This window comes from Pholcus phalangioides, unplaced genomic scaffold (assembly GCF_987345545.1).
Source record: "Pholcus phalangioides strain wild (caught in Gottingen) unplaced genomic scaffold, Ppha-v1.0 ptg000015l_1, whole genome shotgun sequence".
Classification (NCBI taxonomy): Eukaryota; Metazoa; Arthropoda; class Arachnida; order Araneae; family Pholcidae; genus Pholcus; species Pholcus phalangioides.
In genome coordinates this window covers 37,215,771-37,234,756 of record NW_028301608.1, presented here as the reverse complement: position 1 = coordinate 37,234,756, position 18,986 = coordinate 37,215,771, and the positions used below count along the sequence as shown (strand labels likewise).

General features: G+C 40.6%; 2 protein-coding genes and 1 non-coding gene across 3 annotated transcripts in view; 1 reads left to right on the top strand and 2 right to left on the bottom strand.

The window, feature by feature from the left end:
• Nucleotides 1-18,986, bottom strand: part of LOC149075949 (A disintegrin and metalloproteinase with thrombospondin motifs like) — a 200,404-nt gene that overhangs the window by 148,134 nt on the left and 33,284 nt on the right. The window lies entirely within an intron of this gene.
• On the top strand, nucleotides 6,363-6,436 carry TRNAF-GAA (transfer RNA phenylalanine (anticodon GAA)). The gene has a single exon. It is a non-coding gene; the product is annotated as a tRNA-Phe (tRNA).
• LOC149075950 (leukocyte elastase inhibitor-like) lies at nucleotides 8,965-17,175 on the bottom strand. The gene is made up of 2 exons (XM_089243471.1): nucleotides 16,431-17,175; nucleotides 8,965-9,669 (listed from the first exon to the last, which is right to left on the bottom strand). Exons 1-2 carry the CDS (start codon nucleotides 17,142-17,144, stop codon nucleotides 9,118-9,120), a joined length of 1,266 nt encoding a protein of 421 aa, XP_089099597.1. The 5' UTR covers nucleotides 17,145-17,175; the 3' UTR covers nucleotides 8,965-9,117.

Genomic DNA, 18,986 nt, shown 5'->3' with positions numbered 1-18,986 from the left:
ATTGGTGCATGAGTAAGATGCGCGTCATCAACCATGAAGGTGATCGTCAGGGAGGGGTCGATGCGAAGAATACATACGTGACCTACCGAGCTTGAGATGACCATCGATAGATCGCGCCCTCATTACCAACACAACTCCATCGATAGCACATTGCTGAATGGCGATATGACCGGAGTCGGTGGGCGGGTATATGATCTAGGTTGGATCTAATTCTTTCGTTATTCCAGTGCATTGGTTCTTTTCCTTTATTTTAACGCGCACCCCCAGAGCAATACGATTTACCTTTCCGCACCCCACAACTACATCCAACAAATTCATCTTACACTAAATAAATGATTATATTCATATTGCTCTACGCCAGTGTTTCTTAACAAGGAGCCATATGTCCCCCTTGTGAGATATTCTAAGGGGCCGCGGGTAAAAATCACATTGAAAGGGAACCATGACAAGTAACTTTAGGGAGGGGGGGGCGGTTCACAGAGAGGCTTTGAAAAAGAAACTAAGATGGGAAGAAATGAAGCTTTAAAGGGAAATATTGGTGATAAAAACATGACAAATTTCAGAATGTAACAGAACTAAATAATAAGTTTATTTAGTTCTAACACATCGTTCTAACTCATACAATGATGTGCGTACCCAGGACTACCCTTTCTAGTCTAGAACATGTCCGGAAAGGCCATATTCCTTCGGCTGATGATAGTTATCCTTCGTGATAACGAAATGTGATGTTGGATTTTTTTAAAGTATGTAGATTGATAGATTGGTATTTCCAGTCCGAAGCCCCGAAAACTTCGAGCTACATGGCATGCAGAAAAATCTAGGGCCCATGTTAAAGTGGCCCTGTCAGTGGCCCCTCACCCATAGAAGACCTCACAATGAGATCTGGTGCTATGATTTTCGAGCTCAAGTATGTAAATATGCAGCTTTTGCAATGATATTAGATTTCACTTCCAGCTAAAAAATTCTGGAGACTCCCAGATTATTGGTCCAGTAGAGAGCGCACCCACAAAAGAACTCTTGGTTAGGTGTCCGGAGAAGGACCTTATATTTTTTAAAAAATGTTTCACTATAAGTATACTATATGGGGACGGAGGGGTTAAAAAAAAGACGGCAAAGCCACAAGAAAAGAAAATATGGTCTAAAGGGGACCATGGACGAAAAAAGTTTAGGAAACACTGCTCTACGCCACCCCAGCCTGGCTGTAGAGCCGATTCAAGTGAAACCAACAATATCGAAGTGGAAATATTTCGAAATGTCATTCTCGCAACTCTTCGAGATTCAAAATAGAAATATATGACATGATGTCGCTCTCCACTTGTTAATACAAGATATACAGAATACAGAACGAACCGAGCACGCCAGGCTCTATCGCTATTGCAATTTAAGCACAGTGGTCATAAGACCGCGGACGCACCGGGAAAACCTACTGGTGTTTCAGCCAAGCGAAGCCACCCCAAGAAAATCCAACCCCCCCCCCCCCCCCAGGGTGCCCTTCTCGTCACCCTGCCTCCCTCACATTCCCAACCCAACAATAGCCCTGCATCTCCGCCCGGCTCCACCAGCACGTTTGTGCCCCCAACCAAACATCCTCAGCCCCAACAGCCGCCACCCGACCACCCAAAAACCCACATCACTCCCCTCGACCGAATTCTCCCGCCCCCAGAACCATCCCGGAGCTTCATTGTAATTCAAAACAAGATATACAGAAAACTGGATGTTGTGAAGATATTTATCATTTGAGATGTTGATTTTTTTTTTTAAGGAAGGAAAAAAACTCATCTCTCTACCGGGAGTCGAACCCCGGTCCCTCTATTGCCGGACGAGTGTTGTGACCACTAAGCTACAGAGGTAAAGAGAAATGGCCCTCATATCGAAACAATCACGCATTAGGTTCAAAAACTTTTATTAATCATTTTGGATAAATTGGAATTTCAACATTTGAGGGGAAAAAAATTGTTGCTCTACATCCCTACATGCAAAGATTCAGATTTGTTGAACCTAAAAATTTCCTTACGGTCATTAGACCTGCCATAAAAGAATTATAATGTATAAATAATTCCCAATTTCACCATATTAGCATAATACTAGTGTTTCATTTGTAAATATTCATCATCATAACATTATGAATAGTGTTAAAATTCGGTATCGAAGATTTTGCGAAATTTGTCAGTACCTAGGATGACATTTTCAAGACCTTTTTTTCTTGGCCAAAAATATATAATCAGATGTAATTAGATACTGTGCATTGAGTTGTTATCTGATTATGATTTAGGGTGACCATATTTGATCGATGAAAATACGGAAACTAGGATCATACACATGGGACAACTCCTATTCTCGCCAAAAATGTTGAGAGTTGCTGGCAAAATTGCAAAATATTGCTCGTAAATAACCCATGGCGAGAAATATAATGCTATAATAAGCCTGCAAAGATTTGAAATGCATTTCACGAAATATCCATAATTATCATGATGTAGTTTATAAATTATGCCAGCAATCTTCATCCTTGATTCCTGTAATAACAACATAGATAATAACCCGTACACAGGTGATATCAATGACTAAGTCGGAGTGTCAAACGCTATAAATTGTTGTTTTCAATGTTATATATCAATAGACAAACATTTCCTTAATGTGAGGAGCCAAACGAAAACAAAAGCGATGAATGTCGTTATAACCGATGTCGTTGCGATTCTTTGACGTTATAAGCAAGATTCATTTGCATTATTCTCTATGGAGATCAGTCCGAACCACCATTATTGACGCTAAAGCCGAAGTAACGTTACAACTGAAGTCGTTACAACCGGGTTTGACTATATATATATATCTACGATAAATGAGAGAAATCGGTCATTAGGCAAAAATAGCGGTTATCATGCCTTTTTACCAATCGTCTTGGTTAGTTTGATAAACGAATCACTCTAATTTACCGGCGATTGTGCATAATTACCAAGTATTTTTGTTAAATTTGATAAATACTTGAAATTTTATTTCTGATTATGCGCAATACCCAAGTGAAATTGGCGAATTTGATAAATATGTTCAAAAAAATCTAAATGAGTTACTAATTACGATACAGTAGAATCTCGTTTACGCGATCTTCACTTATCCGACATTCCGTATTATCCGACGTCCCACCGAAAAAAACAACAACACAAGTGCATCAATCGGCAACAAGAACTGCAGGTTCAGAACGTGAGCGTAGTGCCTATTTTTTGTTACCTACGACTCTAAACGCAGCTAATTAGTACCCCGACTGTACACTGGACTGAACTGTGTAAGTAGGTCTATTGTGTTTAACTTCAAAATATTCTGCAACTTTATTACAATACATTATTATGGTAATATAAGTTCATTTTTTTCTGTTGTTTTGTTGTAAAACATGATTATTAAGTTCGTAATGTGTAAACTTAAACTGAAGAGCCAAAAAAACTGGTACAGTCATGCGTATGCAAATAAAGAGATATGGAACCAATCCGAGTACGGCGCTGCGGTCGGCAACGCCTATATAACACAACAAGTGTCTGGCATAGTTGTTAGATCGGTTACTGCTGCTACAATGGCAGGTTATCGAGATTTAAGTGCGTTTGAACGTGGTGTTATAGTCGGCGCACGAGAGATGGGACATAGCATCTCCGAGGTAGCGATAAAAATTGGATTTTCACGTACGACCATTTCACGAGTGTACCGTGAATATCGGGAATCCGGTAAAAAATTAAATCTACGACATCGCTGCGGCCGGAAAAAGATCATGCAAGAACGGGAGCAACGACGACTGACGAGAATCATTAAACGTGACAGACGTGCAACCCTTACGCAAATTGCTGCAGATTTCAATGCTGGGCCATCAACAAGTGTCAGCGTGCGAACCATTCAACGAAACATCATCGATATGGGCTTTCGGAGCCGAAGGCCCACTCGTGTATCCTTGATGACTGCACGACACAAAGCTTGACGCCTCGCCTGGGCCCGACAACACCGACATTGGACTGTTGAGGACTGGAAACACGTTGCCTGGTCTGACGAGTCTCGGTTCCAATTGCTTCGAGCTGATGGACGTGTACGGGTATGGAGACAACCTCATGAATCCATGGACCCTACATGTCAACAGGGGACTGTTCAAGCTGGTGGAGGCTCTGTGATGGTATGGGGCGTGTGCAGTTGGCGTGATATGGGACCCCTGATACGTCTAGATACGACTCTGACAGGTACGTAAGCATCCTGTCTGATCACCTGCACCCATTCATGTCCATTCCGACGGACTTGGACAATTTCAGCAGGACAATGCGACACCCTACACGTCCAGAATTGCTACAAAGTGGCTCCAGGAACACTCTTCTGACTTTAGACACTTCCGCTGGCCACCTATATCCCTAGACATGAACATTATTAAACATATCTGGGATGCCGCAACGTGCTGTTCAGAAGAGATCTCCACCCCCTCTTACTCCTACGGATTTATGGACAGCCCTGCAGGATTCATGGTGTCAATTACCTCCAGCACTACTTCAGACATTAGTCGAGTCCATGCCACGTCGTGTTGCGGCTATTCTCGCTGGGGCCCTACGCGATATTAGGCAGGTGACCAGTTTTTTTGGCTCTTCAGTGTATACATAGGCGGAGATAGACTTAAAGGACTGCGGGGGGGGGGCACGATGATTGTTGGAAAGGGTTGGAAAAAACCACTAATAGATGGCAGCAGAAGCTCTATCCACTGTTTTAGTAAAAGAAAAAAAACTATTTGTTTAGATGCATGGAGACCATAGAGGACTGGGGGGGGGGGACCATATAAAAAATTGAATTTTTTTATCTCGATACATATACGGATCTTAGTAAAATAAATGGCATATCCAAGATGTACATGTTATTTGGATAACTTTTCTTATTAAAATTATGCTTCTATAACCAACGTGCTTACACACATATACGTATATTCTTCCAGTGGTTCGATATAACAAATGGTTCAAAAGATAAAGGGGTGTCCAAGGGCTTAACTTTACACCTTGTATACTGATACATGGCCGAAGATGCCGGGATATCGACTAACGGCTCATACTTGCTTAGTTCTTGCAGATTAGTTGTACATAATTGGATCACTAGTATAGACCTGAAAATGTGAACATCCTACTTGGCCAAGGAAGGATTCACAAAATTTCTATCCTTTCTCTGCATGTAGGGCAGCCAAGCTAGGGACAAACACTGGAAACAGAATGAGTGGCCTGTCTATAAATATCTGGAAGCAGGCATGACAAACATTGTGAGTGATCCACTTGTCAGCTGAGAGATGATCGTTTTTCCTCGACTTCACCTCATGCTTGGATTGATGAAGCAGTTTGTCAAAGCATTGAATGTTGATGGTGAATGTTTCGAATATATAGTTCTTTCTTTTTTTTTTTCCTGCTCTGTCTTTCGAGAAGATCACAGCAAGTGAGGCGTCAAATTCATGCCCTTGTGCGTGGTCCTTAATTTGTCACAAACATGAATGGAAAATAATTCAAATTAAAATGATTCGAAGTCAGCGTGGATTTCTTTTAAGGAAGTTATACAAAATTTTCTTGATAACAGAAAGGCAGATAACTAAGAGATTCTGATTACTAGAATTCTGTTGGCACTTTGTGAGCTCCAGTGCAACATGAGTGTAAAGCTACATTTCCTGTTTAGTAGACTTGATCCCCAAGAATCTTGGGGCTGTGAGAGGTGAACAGGGAGCATGGGCGGAGATACGGGAGGGGGGGGGGGCCTGGGTGGGCAATGCCCCTTCAGCGTCAAAAGTGAAATTGACTGATCTAATCTATATATGCATATATGAATTGACATCATCATCATCGTGCCCCCCCCCCAAAAAAAAAAAATAATGGCCATGCCCAGACTTCCAAGTCCATCTTCGCCTATGACAGGGAGTGACAGGGAGAGCGTTTTATCAAAATTTCAAGACGATGGAAGAATGCTACCAAAGTCGCTGTGACAAGAATAGGATGGTGGACTACTGTTGGAGCATCAAACGGGATTTCCCTCGTAAAGTCCAGAAACACAAGAATTATAAGCTCAAATTCTTGCTTGCCGGAAAAAATAGGGCCGGAAAAAATTAATTCAGGAAAAAACTAAACATTTTATTCTGAACCCCCCCCCCCCCAGAACTTACAGGGAAAAACTGAATTCAGATTTACAATCAGCATACTCGAATTAGAATTAGAAGATCGAATTCTTGTACAAATGCAACAAACATTTTGTTGCATTTGGTCAAGCACTTGAATGGTGGCAGCGTCAGCAGTTGTGTGCTTGTCCTGTGTCTGGCCCGACCGTCCATGTACGGTCCCCGGTACAGTGTACAAGAGCTCCAAGGAAAGATTGAGAGGTTCGGTGCCTCTGTAGTCCAGTGGTCTAGGGCGTTTACCCGAAAAGTGAAAGGACGTGGGTTCGATTCCCCACAGGGGCAGTTGAATTTTCTCTTTCCAGAATATATCTTCGCAACAGCCTTTTGTAAAGTAAATAATGTATGCATGTAATTCAAATGTGAATGCCCAGCACTGTCAACGGAGGCTCTGTTTGATTATTCCCGTCGCAGTGCAGGCTCTGTGTGTGTGTATATATTGCATATTCTGTAATAGGAAAGGCAAACAAAACTGCCCAGGACGGAGGCTTTGTTTCTTCGTTTCCCGTCACAGTCGAGGCGCTGTATATATGTAATTTTGTGTTTTTCGACCATTCTCAAAGCTCTCCCACTTCAACATATATGCTAGCTTCTTCTTCTTTCTTGCCCACAAGTCTTTTCCACACTTCTTTCGAAATCCCAGGCTGGGGTCTCCGGTCCTTATGTGCCACTGGGCGCACGTACAATTTTTCTCCCTAGTCATTGGATTCAGTCACCCATTTTTGTCAAATGACTTGTATGTTGCATCGAGTTGATGGCCGTCTTCATGGGGAGAACGACGCGAGTGATTCGAAACTTGTGAGCACGGGGGCAAGGGGAGCCACCACTATAAATCTTTGCTAACTTTTCCGACACAACTCTGCCTCTTTTGAGGTAGCTGGAGCAAGGTGCTTTGCATCAGTCCGGGGTTGTGAGTGGTTCTATCTATCTATCATAAAATTTTCACGGGATGATGATGCTAATAATATAGCTCTTATAAAAATAGAAGGCGTGTTTGCTCAGCTTAGTAATGGAATCGCTTGGGCCTCATTTCCGTCTTTTTTATTATAATAACGATTTTATCCTCATTGGATTCTACTCACGTCAATATGTACAAAATTGCAAAGTATGCAAAAAAGTGTTGATATTACCTATCTAATTACAGCCAGTTCTGTTTAAAATATTGACTCTACAGAAGACCTACCTCGAAGATCATTATGTTGTTTGATTATACGAAAAAAGATCGAATTTGCAGCAGTTGGAAGTTTCAAAAACGTATATGAAATCAGCTGTATTTGCAAACCGAGTAGAATTTATTTCTTCTCGGCTGAATCGACAAATTGGATAAGGAGGTAAAAAAGAAAGATAAATTTGTATACTTTCCGGATACAATGATCTGCCCTTAATTCTTTTAAATTGTTAGATTCTCAAATAGTTTCTAATTCAGAATGATTTCTGATAGGAAATGTAAAAAAAAAAAAAGAAAAAAAGAAATCGTCAAATATTCTTCGTGAAACTTTCCCCGAATTTCTTTTCGAAAATTTCGGAGAAAGCACGTTTTTGGAAATTGACACTCATGTTTACCATATTTCAGTAAAAAATGAAGAAAAAGTAAAGAAAAAAAAAAATCAGTAACCACTTTCTTGCGCAGAGAAGCTTCGAAAACAGTGAGTTCTTTTCAACTAACAATATGCATGTCATACGACCGGATAAATAAAAATGCTTAACCAAAGGTACGTGGTTTTTCCATATCGCACATGCCTTAACAACACTTTTACGTAATTTTGGGCGATCCCACAAAATACCTTCCAGAGATTTGGAATCCAAAAATTACCGAGCGATTGTTTCCAGATTGTCGTAACGAAATCTTTGAATAACAAGTTTAATTGTTGGCACGGTAGCCCCCCAGATCGATAAGATACTCTCTGAAGGTGACTCCACTGTGCACACGAGAACGGCCTGATGCGAAGATGAATTCAGGAAAGAAAATTCAACTGTCTCTGAGAGGAATCGATCCCACGTCCTTTCCCACGAATAGGGAAGAGTGACATCAGATAAGTCGCCATCTGGTGGCAGTGTCAGTAACTGTGAGGCGTTGTCTGAGTTATGTCTCGCTGTCCGTGTACGGTCCCGTTCAGCGCATACACAAGCTCTTCAACGATATAAATTTTATTGCTTTCGCAGCGTAGTGGTCTAGCCGCTCATCCGGCATTTGAAAGGACGTGAGTTCGATTTCCGGCGAAAACAATTGAATTTTCATACTCGCTTACTGTAGCAAAGAACATTCAGAGGTATCGCGACTTCGATACCTTATTCATCCTTGTCAGAATCTTTAATGACGTTGATGCACGACAGAAACAGCGATGAACTAACCGCAGAACACATTGCTACAGCACGAAGTGTCCCCCCGAGGTCGGCAAGATGAAACCCCTGAAAGAAATAAGGAATGTTCCAGTGTCGCAAGAAGTTCTTTCCGGGACGGCTGGTTCATCCCGAATTCAACTTTTCTAGTAAAAGAAGAAATTTCCGAATATTAATAGTGGGCAAACAAGTTCAAATTTTTTATGCTGCTTAAACACGTCAGAAATAATGTGTAAACTTACGCCAATTCGTGAAATGGTTGGCCAAAGCCCGAAACAGTCTAGCTTCTCGTACGGTTCGGAGATTTAACGAATACGTCACTTGAAAGGCCATTTCGTGAACTGGCCAAGCAAATCAGTGAAGACTGAACAATTTGAATTTGTCCAAAATATTATCCCAATTTCCGCACACGACTACGTACTGATGTATCGGGGTGCAACTATTTACACTTCAGCTTGAAATCTTTATTACAAATGCGTGTGTGTGTGTCCCGTATTATTTTTTATTTTTTAAATCAGCAACCCTATTTGTATACAGTATTCATTATGTAAAGGGAAATATTTTGATGAGTTATTGTAAAAATCAATCATTTCGAGGCATAAAAGACTATTATAAATCGGAATTTGTCACGGGTCATCGAGTCTCCCAGAGAAAATGACGACCCAGTTCCGTTGGTCTATGATATAGAACAGGAATGGGTGGTCAGCAACGAACTCAATCGGGGGTGGAGGTGGGAATTCCGCCGACTCTAACACAAAGCTCATACTAGTTACTGCAGCTGCTTCGCTGCCTGCTTCATTGACGTCTATCACCGCCTTGTGGAAAATCGAAGATACGTAGAGATCGTCGTTATCACTTATTCCGAGCAAGTTGGCTGCTCCAGCACTGAAGATATCCTTGATCCCAAGTTTTTCAAGGACTTCCCGTAGCTCTTTTTCATATTCAAATTTGAACTTCGGTACGACGATTAGGTCGACAGATGTCGCCTGCAGGCTGTCACGGAGTCTGCAGAATTTGTCTGAAGTCATTTCTAGTTCTGGGTAATGATTGCGATCGTTCGGCAATGCCAGAAGCATGCTGATGTCTTCGCCTCTGTAAGGCATCTCCAAGAACTGGTATCCAGTGCTTAGGTCATCGTAAAAAAGGAATTCCTCTCTCTCAAGCTGCATAAGTTTGACCTGAAGATAAGTGGAATCAAAATTCACATGAGGGATGCAGTAAAATGTATCTCGCGATTCAATTGAAATCATATCAAGCTGTGGTGTTTGTTGAGAATGCACTTACAGCGCACGACCTAACATGGTTGACCTAATATAGAAGAAGGTCTCCGCACGAAACTCGCGCGGTCACTGAAGAAGGTCATCTCACTTACAGCCAGTGGATGTAGTAGGCCAACGCATCAGACATCTTCACCCATTTATGCAATATATTCTATGGCTGTAGAAGAGATGGCCTACTTCAGTGACGTGCGGGGGCCTTTTTCTATTGGGGGTGTTGAGTTAAGGCAGTAAATTGAATTTACATATACAGACGCTTTTAATTCAGAGATTTTCTTCACAATGTGGTCGTTAAATACGTTGGCCTAATCAGAGCAGTTTGCAACCCTAACCACTAGCCGTATCTTTACGCAGGGCAAGATTTTCGGAGTACTGTTTTAATTTTCAACATTTGAAAAAAATATCTTTCCTAGATATAAAACACGGAATAACTATGTGTATAAAACTATGTATCCCGCGATTCAATTGAATTCGTCTGTAGCGTTTATTGAGAATGCAGTTATATATATATACAGCACATGACGTAACTTGGTTCGCGGAGTTAACCAACACTACCTATAGAAGAAGGCCTCCGCACGAAACTCGTGACGTCACTGAAGAAGGCCTTATCACCTAGAGCCATTGGTTGTAGCAGCACGACGCATCAGCCATCTTTACCCTCTTTTATGTAATTTCAATTATATCCAATGGCTGTACAGATTCCCTTCTTCAGTGACGTCACAAGCTTTGTGCGGAGGCCTTTTTCTACATGTGTGTTTGGTTAACGCAAAAAAATTGAATTTACATACAGACGCTTTTAATTGAGAGATTTTTCTTTTATAATGTGGTCGTTAAATATGTTGGCCTAATCAGAGAAGTTTGAAACTCTAACCACTAGCCGTACCTTTACACAGGGCACGAATAAAGAAGCATAAAGATTTCTTCGGAGTAGCCCTTTCAATTTTCAAAATTTGTAAAAAAATATAATTCCAAATATAACATAAAAAATATAATAATATATAAAAAATACATATAATATATATATAAAATATATATAAATATAATAATATATAAAAAATATAGTTCCAAATGTATCTTCAATGATTTGGAAATGTCCGTTGCAGTCCTTAACCCGATCCTAGGCTCCTTTAGCAACGTACCCGTTAAGACATTGTTGGCAGTCCCGTCTACATACCCTAACTATTCTACAATTGCAAAAATGTAGTTGAAAAATCTTCCGATAGAGTGTGCTCATATGGCTGTATGCACAGAAAAAAATTGCATGTTTCAGCGATGAAAATGATAATTCCTCGGTATGTTTTAATTATAAATGTCTCATTTCAATGTGATCGACATCGTACCGTAAGGATAAGCGCAAATTGGGCCGCGTGCGGTGTTCGCGACTCGACCCAGTACAGTACTTTGTTTAGCAGCCAATGGAAATCAAAAAGACAGCCCAAATTGAGACATCAGTCGCGTGTACGAGTGGACTCGTGGCGCGGAACCGCAGATTTTTGCGCCCCACGGGCACGATTCTTATTCCCCGTATAGGTGTTTTTTTTTTTCAAAAATAAAGTCATTTCGATGGAGTTCGCATTCTTGTATGAAATATTGTTTAAATATTAATGTTATTTACATAAACACGGTATTATCAATTATTTATTTAACTAATTCCGGAATTACCTTATTTTTTTGAAATTTTATTAAATATTATTGTTTTTTCATTAGTTTTGACTTTTCATTAGTGCCAAGTTTTCATTTATTATGGAGCCATTTCAATTTCAACCTCCTAAAGTATGGGCCCACGTTTCTCAATTACATTTTCTTCGTCACTCTTTCCCCTCTTCACCTGATATTTTTTTTCTGGGGCTTTCCACGCTTTTGGATGGTCACACCGACCTGGTCCCCTGCTCTCTTGGTCACTCATATGCTTGCAAACTTCAAGGTCATCGTCATGGTCCCCTTTTTTTTAGGTCACATTTTTGGTCACTCACGGGCTTGCAAACTCTGTGGACTTCTTTGGTCACTCACGGGCTTGCAAACTCTGTGGATCACTTCTTTGGTCACTCACGGGCTTGCAAACTCTGTGGATCATTTCTTTGGTCACTCACGGGCTTGCAAACTCTGTGGATCACTTCTTTGGCCACTCACGGTCTTGCAAACTCTGTGGATCACTTCTTTGGTCACTCACAATTCTCAGGAAGTTCTTCCGGGGCTGCTGGATTGTCCCGAATTAAACTTTTCAGGTAAAAGAAGAAATTTCCGAACATTAACAGCGGGTAAACAAGTTCATGTCTTTTATGCTGCTTAAGCACTTCAGAAACAATGTATAAAAATAAGGCCAAATCGTGAATTGCCTGGCCAAAGCCCGAAGCAGTCTAGATTCCCGTAGGCTTCGGAATTCCAGCGAATAAGTGAAATGAAAGGGCACTTCGCGTGAACTGGCCAAGCAAGTCGGTGAAGATTGAACAATTTATTAAATTTTCCAATTTCCGAACCTATGTACGCAAGTGTCGGGGTGTAGCTATCTCCACTTCAGCTTGAAATATTTATGAGAAATGTGTGTGTTTTGACTCGTAGTTATTTTTTATTTTTTGAATCAGTAATTTCTAAACAGTATTGGTTGTGTAAAGTGAAATATTTTGATGAGTTATTGTTAAAAAGCAATCATTTGGGGGCAAAAAAGGCTATTATATATACATCGAAATACGTCACGGGTCATCGAGTCTCCCCGAGAAAATAACGATCCCGTTCCGTTTGTCTATGATATAGAAGAGGAATGGGTGGTCAGCAATGAACTCAATCTTGGGCGGAGGTCGAATGATCAACGAAGTAAACACCATTTTCACTCCAGTGGCTGCAGCTGCTTCGCTGCCTGCTTCATTGACGTCTATCACAGCCTTGTGTAAAATCGAAGACACGTAGAGATCGCCGTTATCACTTATTCCGCTCAAGTTGGCTGCTCCAGCACTGAATATATCTTTGATCCCAAGTTTTTCTAGGCCTTCTTGTAGTTGTTTTCCAAATTCGAATTTGAACTTGGGTATGACGATTCGGTCGACGTATGTCCTCTGCAGGCTGCCACGGATTGCGCAGAATTTGTCTGACGTCATTTGCAGATCTGGGTAGTGATTTCGATCTTTCGGTAATGCCAGAAGCATGCTGATGTCTCCACCTTCGTAAGGCATCTCCAAGAACTGGTATCCAGTGCTTAGGTCATCGTGGAAAAGGAATTTCTCACCCTTAAGCTACATAAGTTTGACCTGAAGATAAGTGGAATCAAAATTCACATGAAGGATTCAGTAAAACTAAGTATCTCGCGATTCAATTGAATTCGTATCAAGTGGCGTTTATTGGGAATGCAGTTACAGCACATGACCTAACTTGGTTGGTGGAGTTAACCACACCAAGAAGGCCTCCGCACGAAACTCGTGACGCCACTGAAGAAGGCCATGTAACCTATAGGCATTGGATGTACATAGCTGGCCGACGCATCAGACATCTTTACCAATTTATGTGGTATATCCAATGTCTGTAGAGCAGATGGGCTTCTTCAGAGACGTCACAAGCTTCGTGCGGAGGCCTTTTTCTACATGTGATGTTTAGTTAACGCAAAAAAATTGAAGAAGGCCATCTCACTTACAGCCAGTGGATGTAGTAGGCCAACGCATCAGACATCTTCACCCTTTTATGCAATATATTCAATGGCTGTAGAGGAGATGGCCTACTTCAGTGACGTGCGGGGGGTTTTTTCTATAAGTGGTGTTGAGTTAAGGCAGTAAATTTAATTTACATACAGACGCTTTTAATTGAGAGATTTTTCTTTTATAATGTGGTCGTTAAATATGTTGGCCTAATCAGAGCAGTTTGAAACTCTAACCACTAGCCGTACCTTTACACAGGGCACGAATAAAGAAGCATAAAGATTTTTTTGGAGAAGATGTTTCAATTTTCAAAATTTGTAAAAAAATATCTTTCCTAGCAATAAAATACAGAATTATATACCAGTAAGAAGCCATTCAAGTATTACGTAAGCAGATTTTCAGCCATTGTTGACCCCCATGTCAGCAAAAGTCAGCAAAACTCTGAGCTTCAGCCCCCCCCCCCCGTCAGCAAAATTTCGTCAGCAGCTTACAATATGTCATATCTTCAAAAAGGGTAGGTTGATGACGTATGCAACCTTCAAACCCCCCCCCCCCGATGCTGACGTAATACTTGAATGACTCCTAACAAAATAAAATCAGATGTTAAAAGAAGTTCCAAATGTATCTTCAATGATTTGGAAATGTCCGTTGCAGTCCTTAACCTGCGATCTAGGCTCCTTTAGCTTACCCATTAACACATTGTTGGCAGTCCCGTCTACATATGATTTTCGACTATGCGACCAACTATTCTACACTTGCAAAAATATAGTTGAAAAATCTTCCGATAGAGTGTGCTCATATAGCTGCATGCGCAGAAAAAACAATTACATGTCTCGGCGATGAATATGCTATTTACACACACACACAACAATCCCTCTCTCTCTCTCTTCCAGCATGTATGTATTCGAAGGTTTCAACAGCTGGCTGAGGTGAAGATTAAATTCATGAAAGAAAATTGCGTCCGCGGGGAATTTAACCCACGTAGTTCAACTTGCCGGGTGAGCACGCTAGACATCTTCAGATAAGTTACTATCTGGTGACAATGTAAGCTCTGGTGTGCTTTGGCCTGAGTTTGGACTGACTGAATGTACGGTCCCGTTCAGCTCACACGAGCTCTAAGGAAAGTGATTCGTTGCCTTTGTAGCGTAGTGACGTATTTCACGTGTTTATCCGGCAAGTGAGAGGACGTGGGTTCAGTTCCCGGCGGAGGCAATTCTTTCCTGAATTCAATATTCGCATCACTCAGCTGTTGAACCTTCGTATGTGTAGCGAAAATTGTCATCATCGTGGGATGCATCTATTCGCCAGAAATTCACCATATAGGAATGTTTACGAGGTTAATGTAGTTGCACGTAGTGACACTATCACAACTTAACAGCACATGTACCTCTTTCCTATTCCTCTGCTGAAACTCTGTTGAATGGGTATATGTCGGAATGTGCGTTTATGTGTTGTGAACCAAACATGAAGTTTGTATCCGTGAAATGCTTCTTATGCGTTCCTTGTCAAGTGCTGTCATTTGGCTTCCGAATCAGGAAGCATTTAAATTGGCTGGTTGTCTTTTTACTTGTGCCATGGTGTTGTAGTAGTAGTAGTAGTGATGCATCCCACTAATAGTGAGACGTCTTTCTCCCTCGACCCAAATTTTGGGTAGATTTTTTGGGTAGGTACCCAAATTCTACCAAAATTTGGGTAGCAGGAGCTTCCGAGTGAATCATACGAATCATCTCACGGTCTGTGACAAATGCATTACAGCGTCGCTATTTTCACTAATTACGAAGAACAAACAGTCCCACGGGTCGTAATGCTGATCTTGTTGGTGATTTTGTGGATCACGCCCGAAAAAGTTCAAAAACCCTTTGCTCTAGGGCAACATGCACTCACAACACACGTTCCGGCATATAACGATTCGTTAGAAACTCCGCAGAGTAATGTGCACAAGATTGCGTGTATGATTTAAAAGTAGTATTGTTGATCTGTTAATGCAATCGCTCCACAACACATCACATTGCTGTGAAATGAACCCCCAACAACCTAAATTAACGGGCTATAGGTCTGGAAAATGCATGGAAAGTGCGACTAAATGGTTGATCATTGGTGGGGTGTTTACACAAATCATTTTGCGAGAGGGCACTGAAAGATTATCCAGCACAAAACGGATGGTGATAATGGTATGAAATAGGGGCGGGTTAAGCGAGGGTACAGCGGGTGCGGTGCATCCGGGCGTGTGTTTTACCAAACTTTCGAGAAAGCTACAGTACTAAAAATTTACATCAACAGAGACGGATTTGTGGTTTAGGTATTTGTGGGCTACAAAAGTCACTCTTTTCCTTTTTCACCTCATCTCTTGCTGTCTTTTGAATGAATGTTCAGCACATCCTTTGAATGGCGTCTGTACAAATTTCATAATCGACCTGACACTTTTTTTTTAGAATGCTCTGAATAACCCAACGTATTCACTGACCATTTTCTATGAAATATATCTACGATATTTCAGATTAATGCCTTAATCATTCGATACCACCAACAGCTTTATACAGGGTGGGCAAAAAGCTCGCGCGCGGAAAAATAATCGTAATAAAAAACGGTTTGCAGGGTTAGCATCACTAGGTCACGGGAATTTTTTGACAGGAAAAAAAAAATAACTCAAACACAGCCGATACGTACACAAATCAAAGAAAAGATACGCAAATAACGAACAGAATGCCTCCAAATCGTTTATTACAGCAGTATGTGTACCACATGACAACCAACACCACTGGGATAGCACGTTGCAGGCGAGTAATAGACCCAACAAAGCTTTATCGTTTGCACTCAGCATCCTTGTTCACATACATGGTTTACAACGGTGAACTGATTGTGGATTAGGAGCGCAAGTTACCAGCTGTTTTTTGAGTTTTTCCTTCCTGTCTTAAAAAATTCCCTTGACCTAGCGATGCTAACCCTGCAAACCGTTTTTTATTACGATTATTTTTCCGGTTTCTACGCGGACTTTTTGCCCACCCTGTATAATTAGATAAGCGTGAAATTATACATCACCTTCTTCTCTTCGTTGTTGGTTTTGTAGAATGTGCCATCATAAGTATCATCCTTGTCAAATGTTGTCACCCAAGTTCCTTTGAAATGGATGGCATTGACGAGGATTAACTTCGTCAAAGGATCCATAGGCTCCGAGAACAAATCCTTGATCATACCACGAGTAATTTCGGCAACCCAGCTGTTGATGTCGTCCTTTGCTGCACCACCGTTGTTTGCGAAATCTAATGTTTTGACAATGGCTTGATAATAAAGCTTCATGTCATCGACGAATGAGGGTTTCACGGGATATTGATCTTGAATGAATATTCCGTCAGCTACCGTAAGGTTGTATTCCTTGTTCTGCTCGAGGTAAGAGTCCAGCATGTTCCGAAAAGAACTTTTCAGGTCTTCGTTCGACAGCTCGTGATCGGAGAGCCTCATACCTTTCGAGATCTGTGATGAGGAAGATCCCGCGGTACCGTCGTAAAGCATTGCCATTGCAGCGTATATACTGAATGGAGAAATGAAAAAATTTCCGTGGCCCGGTATCAGCTGTCGGCCGAGATCGAATCCGAAATCGTTGATGCTCGAGCTGAGAGAAGAATTTTGCGACGGACACTGACCATCAGCGAGAGCAGATGCGATAGACGCGATGACGGTTAATAAGGCGATCATTATTTTCACTATCATTGATTTCTCGCCGATTATTGAGGATGGTTGACGTATATAAGACATCCTGGCTGGTCTGAGTTGTGTATAAAATTTCCGCCAGATGATGATGCTGATAATATAGCTCTTACAAAAATATAACAACGTGTTTGCTCAGCTTGGGAGCCTGATTGGCTTTAGAATCGCGAATGCAGTCTGGTTTATTGTTATAACGGTATCGTCTTTGATTATATCGTGATTATACGACTGCCATTCCACACAGCAAGTTTTTCGGCGTAATATATATAAGAAAGCAAATGTACTCACAAACCGCATAGAATTTGTTTTTTCTCAGCTGAATTGACGAATTGGATGATAAGGAGGTAAAAAAAAGGAAAAGAAAAGTAAATTTGTATACTCTTTTCCGATATAATGATTTTCATGATCAAAATTGACGAAAAGGATCAGGATCATATTCAAAGAAGATGTATATTTTTAAAAGAAATTCAATTCTTTGGATAAAGTGGAGGAAAAACGTGAAAATATTCCTATCTAATTGCTATCTATTGCGGAAAATATTCCGCAATGGATAAATTGGATTTGATTATTATTATTATTATTAACGTGAACATTTTTAGAACCCAAAGTGAATCTCAATCTGAAGCCATTCAAAAGCTATGCACCAGCTAAGCCAAATGGAAACCATTAGATCTAGCGTAGCGATCTTTATACATAACATTTTTGCGCACGATTGGTGCATTGGTAAGGTGCGCGTCATCGACCACGAAGGTGATCGTCAGGGAGAGGTCGATACGAAGAACGCATACGTGACCTAACGAGCTTGAGGTGACCATCGGTAGATAGCGCCTTCATTACCCACCCAACTCCATCGATAGTACATTGCTGAATGGCGATATGACCGCAGTCGGTGGGCGGTAAAAAGGTTATGATCTAGACTGAATCTAATTCTCTCGTTATTCTAGTGCAGTGGTTCTTAACCTTTATTCTAACCCGCATCCCCAGTGCAATACGATTTATCTTTCCGAACCACTTTACGTTTTCTATTTGTTGGGAGAAATATAGTTTTTGTAACTGATTACATTGATAATTTTATAAATTCCTTAAAATTTTTTTAATTCCTTTTTTGGCCTATGGTTTATTGTTTGTCCTGACTCTTTTTTTTTTCAAAATTAATTCAAAAATTAAACTGCAATTGTCGCGAAATTTGTTACTACCTAGGATGACATTTTGAAGACCTTTTTTCTTGGCTAAAAATATAATCAGATGCAATTAGATACTGTGCATTGAGTTGTTATTTGATTATGATTTAGGATGACCATATTTGATCGATAAAAATACAATAGCTAGGATCATACACACGGGACAACGCCTATTCTCGCCAAAAATGTTGAGAGCTGCTGGCAAAATTGATATTGCTCGTAATAAATATTTTTTTGAAATGAAAAATAACTAGTTATTTAGATGGCACCCGAATTCTAGAACTTTCAGCTAAATTGTATCGTTAGCTTATTTCTAGGGCTAGGATTATTATTCCCTAAAAATTTCTAAAACATCCATTTATGCCTTAAAAACCGTAAATATGCCCTATAAAACGAAAAATTATGTCCTAAAAATATTTCATTCGAATCTCAGATAACATTAGTTTCAGCAAAATGATGTGATGATGAGAAGTGTTGATGCGGTTGAAATCATTTCGAACCATTATCTATTGTACAAACAAATATTCTTCGTTTTAACTAACCACTACGAGTATCAGAAAATCAATAACGTAGCTTTCAACTTTTTTTTTTTTTTCACAGTTAATGTACGAAACATAGGGCCGTATTCACCGATATATTGCGGGTACCGGAAAATCTAGACTGAAGCGGAATAGCAGGGAAAAATTTAGTTTTGTCGAAATTTATACGC